The 7,109-nt window shown below is 27.3% G+C and overlaps 1 protein-coding gene across 1 annotated transcript; it reads right to left on the bottom strand.

Moving 5' to 3' along the window:
• Positions 1-939: 939 nt before the first annotated feature.
• On the bottom strand, positions 940-6,739 carry LOC142235906 (uncharacterized). The gene is made up of 4 exons (XM_075307155.1): positions 6,656-6,739; positions 1,921-1,978; positions 1,345-1,419; positions 940-1,284 (listed from the first exon to the last, which is right to left on the bottom strand). Exons 1-4 carry the CDS (start codon positions 6,737-6,739, stop codon positions 950-952), a joined length of 552 nt encoding a protein of 183 aa, XP_075163270.1. The 3' UTR covers positions 940-949.
• Positions 6,740-7,109: the final 370 nt, after the last annotated feature.

Raw genomic sequence — 7,109 nt, forward strand, 5'->3', positions numbered from 1 at the left:
GCATGAAAATCCTAACCTCAAAAGAATTACCCTTTACATGTCCAGTCGCCATATAGTCTTTCCCTAAGCGTTACCCATCTGAAGCAACAAGTTCCGTGTGCCTGCACATGCGAGGCCATGTGTCGGAGTAAGTCCAAGATCTTCAGTCGCATGAGTATCATCTCGGCTGTCTTCCTGATGTGCAGATCAAGCGGGAAAATTCCCATTAAAACCTCTAGAGCTGCAGTGGCCATTGCCCTCATCATACAAGTCATGTAAATGAGAGCCGTCCTGTTTATCCTGCTGAATTTCTGTATATGGTTCCGATGCCTGTATTTGGTTCCGATGCTGAATTCTGTACATGGTTCCGATGCTGAATTTCTGTATATGGTTCCGATGTCTCGTAATGGTCCGCCAGACGTGGCAGCCATAGGTTGCTACTGGTCTTATAACCGCTGTAAAAAGCCAGTGGAATAAGAATGGCCTCATCCCCCAGCGTTCCCCGACCTATAGTACGCATAAAGTGTTGCATAGGCCTTCTTTTGGCGGACTGCAGTATTTACCAGCCAGTTCAGTCTAGAGTTCAAGATAACTCCCAAGTACTTGGCCGATCTAGGGAGAGACTCAATCTCGTCCCTTGAAATTGTGGGTCCTTATACCCGGTGGTTTTCCTTGCTCCAGTGAAGAGCACTAGCTCCATCTTCTTTGGGTTAACGCCCAAACCGCAGTTCCTTGCCCAGTCGGATAGAACCTGCTGGGGTATTTACTACGACGGCATCCTTCTTTCACACGATGCAGCTTTCGATTTTTGGTAGATACGTGATAGCAAGCTTCAACCTCCTTGGCAATAGGAATCGGAGAAACCTTGGAGAAAACCTTTGTTATCAGATTGCTTTTAAACAATTTCTCCGAGTATACACGGACATAATATGCTCAGCTTCGAAATGAGACAAGTTTAAGTTTATGATTTTCAACTGCTTTGTTTACTTAACTCTATTATTAGTACTACAGTATAAACTGCAATTAATAATAATATGACATACACGAAACATTTGAGACACCACAATTTTTTGGCTTCTTCTTTATTTTCGTAACCATATAATTCACTTGCATAAGTTTCATTACGCGTAATGTGATGGCGTAAGGATGAACTTCGCATATAATCCAAGTATTGAAATTGACCGGGCACTTCTTCGTATAATGTTCCATCATCATCTTCCTTATAATATTCCCCGTCTAAATGGTCGAGTTCTTTTTCATTAAGATCAGTTAACGCCTCTTTAAACATATTCTGTAAATATTTAACTTGATTATAAATAAATATATATTTGTATAATATTTCTGTTGTTCTTTTCAGAGATTTACCGTGGATCTTTGATACTTTAACCACTATTGATTGACTTCGCACAACAATTATTTGATTCATATTAACTAAATTGTCTTGTAGAATGGAATTTTTTTTTAAATAATTTATTATTAAGTATGTTGAAGAATATTTATTGTACGACAATAGTCATCGAGTTTGTGGTGGTGGATTGTGGTTAGATCTATAAGATTTATTATAAGATTTATAATAATAACGAAACTGGTGAACAAACAAGTGGGCTATGGTAACCAGGTTGTAGGGGCGTGACTCCAACTCAGTGAGTGATGGCAGTGATGGAGTGCGCAGAGAAGACTAGACGGTTGTTGTGGACTGTATCATAGGCCTTAGAGACAACCTCACCAGGGAAACGAATTATAAAACCCAAATCTCACCAGAGAAACGAAAAATAAAACCCAAGTCGATTAGTTCAAGTTAGTGTTTATTGTTGATGATGAAGTTCCTCACCAATGATGTTGATCCGGTTATATTGGTTAACAAAGAGTGGAAATATTTTAAGTTACAACCTACCAAGAAATCTTTTTAGTACAAATTAGTTCATTTTGTTTGACATTTACATTTATGTTCTAAGACTAAATAGTTCATTTCAAATATTTTCAAACTGTAATTTAGAGGCTATTGTAATTCAAAATAGACGTTACATTTTAATTCGAATTTAAATATTGAAATATTTTGATAAGTATAAAGCTGTTGCTTTATTCAACTGGTTGTCAAATATTTTTACAATATGTATTTATACTACATATCATGACATTGTAGGATAATCACTTGAAGAATATCTTCTACGAGATCATGTTCGACTTATGAATATCAATATATCCTCTGGCTACCAGGTCGAGGTCTGCAACAAAACCACAACTATTGCACCACGGTGGCTCCCTTTAATAGAAAAAAAATTTTTTGACAAAATTTTCTATAGAAATAAAATTTTGACGAAATTTTCTATGAAATAACGTTTTAACGAAATTTTCCATAGAAATAAATAATGTTTTAACAAAATTTTCTATAGAAATAAAGTTTTGAAAAAATTTTTCCATAGAAATAAAATGTAGACAACATTTTTTATAGAAATAAAATTTTAACAAAATTTTCTATAGAAATAAAGTTTTGACAAATTTTTCAATAGAAATAAAATGTAGACAAAATTTTTTATAGAAATAAAATTTTAACAAAATGTTCTACAGAAATAAAATTTTGACAAAATTTTCTATAGAAATAAAATGTTGACAAAATTATCTGTAGAAATAATATTTTGACAAAATTTTCTATGGAAATAAAATTTTGACAACATTTTTTATAGAAATAAAATTTTGACATTTTCTATAGAAATAAAATTTTGACAACATTTTCTATAAGACAAAAATTGTGACAAAATTGTCTGTAGAAATAAAATTTCGACAAAATTTCTATAGAAAAAAAATTTTGACAAAATTTTCTATAAAACTTAAATTGTGACAAAATTTTCTGTAGAAATAAAATTTCGACAACATTTTCTATGGCAATAAAATTTTGAAAAAAATTGCACTAGAAATAAAATTTTGACAAAATTTTTTATAGAAATAAAATTTTGACAACATTTTCTATAGAAATAAAATTTTGACAACATTTTCTATAGAAATAAAATTTTGACAACATTTTTTATAGAAATATAATTTGGAAAAAATTCCCTCTAGAAATAAAATAATTTTGACAAATTTTTTTAGAGATATAAAATTTTGACAACATTTTCTATAGAAATAAAATTTTGACAAAATTATCTGTGCAAATAATATTTTGACAACATTTTTTATAGAAATAAAATTTTGACAAAATTTTCTATATAAATAAAATTTTGACAAAATTTTCTATAGAAATAAAATTTTGAACAAAATTCCTATAGAAATAAAATTTTGACAAAATTTTCTATAGTAATAAAATTTTGACAACATTTTCTATTCAAATAAAATTTTGAAAAACTTTTTTATAGAAATAAAATTTTGACAACATTTTCTATAGAAATCAAATTTTGACAACTTTTTTTATAGAAATAAAAAAACACGACTAATGTAATGTACGCGTTAGAATTGTTGTTGCATCCTGGAAACCAGTTTCTGTATGTTGTGACATGTTGTTGTAAGTTGACTGTAGAAACAATAAGCATTGTTCGACTGTTCACCACTTAGGTGAATTCTAACAAATTAGCTTTCTAAAAAAATAAATTTCGTGTTGTTGCATTACTATGTAACAAAACGAAATAAAAATAAGATTAAGGGACTTGTAAATTATATGAAAAGATGATGTACAGTGGGAGAAAAGATGATTCAATTTGTAAGAGGAAATTTCCCAAATGTTTTCTCCATAAGGAGTTAGCATAAAGGGCCCAAAATTGAGTTATCTCTCCCAGCCAGATCTATACTAAAGGCTGTGGAAAGGTTCATTCGCCCGAACCGAAACATGTACAGTCCAGGCGTGTATAGATTTGTATCTGGCGCTTTCTTTTCAATGGCTCTATTAACCATGTTCCTTAATCTATATCTGTCCATAAAGCTCGAAAAATAATTGTATAATTAGATATAATGCACTTGGACGTCAATTGCCTGTTTTTCGGTATCAGGCTAACATGAAATATAATAGAAATAAAATTTTGACAACAGTTTCTATAGAAATACAATTTTGACAAAATTTTCTATGGAAATAAAATTGTGACAAAATTTTCTGTAGAAATAAAATTTCGACAACATTTTCTATAGAAATAAAGTTTTGACCAAATTTTCTATAAAACTACAATTGTGACAAAATTTTCTATAGCAATAAAATTTCGACAAAATTTTCTATGGAAATAAAATTTTGATTTTTTTTTTAATTTTATAAATAATATAATTTTGACAAAGAAATAAAATGTTGACAGAATTTCCTATAGAAATAAAATTTTGACAAAATTTTCTATAAAACTGAAATTGTTACAAAATTTCTGTAGAAATAAAATTTCGACAAAATTTTCTATGGCAATAAAATTTTGAAAAAAATTCCTCTAGGAATAAAATTTTGACAAAATTTTTTTAGAAATAAAATTTTGACAACATTTTCTATAGAAATAAAATTTTGACAAAATTTTCTATAAAACTTAATTTTTGAAAAAAATTTCTCTTGAAATAAAATTTTGACAAAACTTTCTATGGAAATAAAATTTTGAAATAATTTTCTATAGAAATAAAATTTGACAAAATTTTCTATGGAAATAAAATTTTGACAAAATTTTCTATAAAACTAAAATTTTGAAAAAATTTCCTCTAGAAATGAAATTTTGACAAAATTTTTTATAGAAATAAAATTTCGACAAAATTTTCTATAGAAATAAAATTTTGACAACATTTTCTATAGAAATAAAATTTTGACAACATTTTTTATAGAAATAAAATTTTGACAAAATATTCTATAAAGCTAAAATTTTGACAAAATATTCTATAAAGCTAAAATTTTGACAAAATTTTCTATTGAAATAAAATTTTGACAAAATTTTCTATGAAAATAAAATTTTGAAAAAATTTCCTCTGGAAATAAAATTTTGAAAAAATTTCCTCTAGAAATAAAATTTTGACAAAATTTTCTATAAAATAACGTTTTGACAAAATTTTCCATAGAAATAAATAATGTTTTAACAAAATTTTCTATAGAAATAAAATTTTGACAAAATTTTCTATAGAAATAAATAAAATTTTAACAAAATTTTCTATAGAAATAAAGTTTTGACAAATTTATCAATAGAAATAAAATGTTGACAAAAATTTTTATAGAAATAAAATTTTGACAACATTTTCCATAGAAATGAAATTTTGACAAAATTATCTGTAGAAATAATATTTTGACAACATTTTTTATAGAAATAAAATTTTGACAACATTTTCTATAGAAATAAAGTTTTGACAAAATTTTCTATAAAACTAAAATTGTGACAAAATTTTCTGTAGAAATAAAATTTCGACAAAATTTTATATGGTAATAAAATTTTGAAAAAAATTCCTCTAGGATTAAAATCTTGACAAAATTTTTTATAGAAATAAAATTTTGACAACATTTTCTATAGAAATAAAATTTTGACAACATTTTCTATAGAAATAAAGTTTTAACAAAATTTTCTATAAAACTAAAATTTTGACAAAATATTCTATAAAACTAAAATTTTGACAAAATTTTCTATTGAAATAAAATTTTTGATAATATTTTCTATAGAAATAACATTTTGACAAAATTTTCTATAAAACTAAGATTTTGAAAAAAATTTTCTATGGAAATAAAATTTTGACAAAACTTTCTATGGAAATAAAATTTTGAAATAATTTTCTATAGAAATAAAATTTGACAATATTTTCTATGGAAATAAAATTTTGACAAAATTTTCTATAAAACTAAAATTTTGACAAAATTTTCTATTGAAATAAAATTTTTACAAAATTTTCTATGGAAATAAAATTTAGACACAATTTTCTATAGAAATAAAATTTGACAAACTTTTCTATGGAAATAAAATTTTGAAAAAATTTTCTATGGCAATAAAATGTTGAAAAAATTTCCTCTAGAAATGAAATTTTGACATAATTTTTTATAGAAATAAAATTTTGACAACATTTGCTATGGAAATTAAGTTTTGACAGAATTTTCTATAAAACTAAAATTGTGACAAAATTTGCTATAAAAATAAAATTTTAACAAAATTTTCTATAGAAATAAAATTTCGACAAAATTTTCTACGGAAATAAAATTTTGACTTTTTTTTAATTTCATAAATAATAAAATTTTGACAAAGAAATAAAATGTTGACAAAATTTTCTATAGAAATAAAAATTCGACAAACTTTTTTTTTAAACACAAAAATTTATTCAACAGCTTCTAAAATAATTGTTTTAATTTGGTAGATTTTTGGTAAAATTTTCTTCAAACTTTAGTGGCTATAACGGTTGCCACTAAAGTTTTTACATCTACTAATACTGTAGATGTAATATGAGGTATAGCTCCTACATGTATGAGATTTTTAGCAAAAACTCTCTTTTGCTAACTCTAAACGTGTAATCGAAGTGCTTCTATGCAAAATTTTTGAACGGAGCTAATATCGTTATTTTTGAGGTAAAAATTGGAAAATCGGCATTTGCAATTTTTTGAGTAAAAAATCGTCAAAACGCCGATAAATCGGCAAAATATGCAGCCCTGGTTAAACCCTTCTGCAGCGTTGGGTTCCTCGTATGTTAACTTCATAATGGTGTTGCAATCCTAGGGAGAGGAGATCTTAATTCTTCTATGAAATGCCCGAAAATTTACCCACAAAATTGGTCCAAATATAGTTGAAGCCCCAGATCTAAAACCCAGCTTCGCCCATGACATTCTCAGAATGGCATCGTACATACTTAAAGCTATTAGAATCAATTAAAAATTAATATCCCTCTTTATCTCATTCACTAGATGACCTACGCCTCTGGAATTTTATGGGGAAAGTATTCTACAAGCTTGTGGCTAATATTTGCCCTTTATCTTTTCTCGGAAATGCAAAAAAATCGACCCACAAAATTGGTCCAAATATAATTGAACCAGACTTAAAACTCAGCTACGCCTTTTAGAACCCCAGAAGAAGATTTTAGATGCATGCCATCATGCGGTATCGTTTTCTTAAAGTCATCTGGCACTCTCGCCCATTACCCGTTCCTGCAACTCAACGAGCTTGGGGTGAGTTAAACGACTTGGCGTTCTATAAGTTGGCCTCCTCTAAACCCTGGCT

The sequence above is a fragment of the Haematobia irritans genome, chromosome 4 (assembly GCF_050003625.1).
Source record: "Haematobia irritans isolate KBUSLIRL chromosome 4, ASM5000362v1, whole genome shotgun sequence".
Lineage (NCBI taxonomy): Eukaryota > Metazoa > Arthropoda > Insecta > Diptera > Muscidae > Haematobia > Haematobia irritans.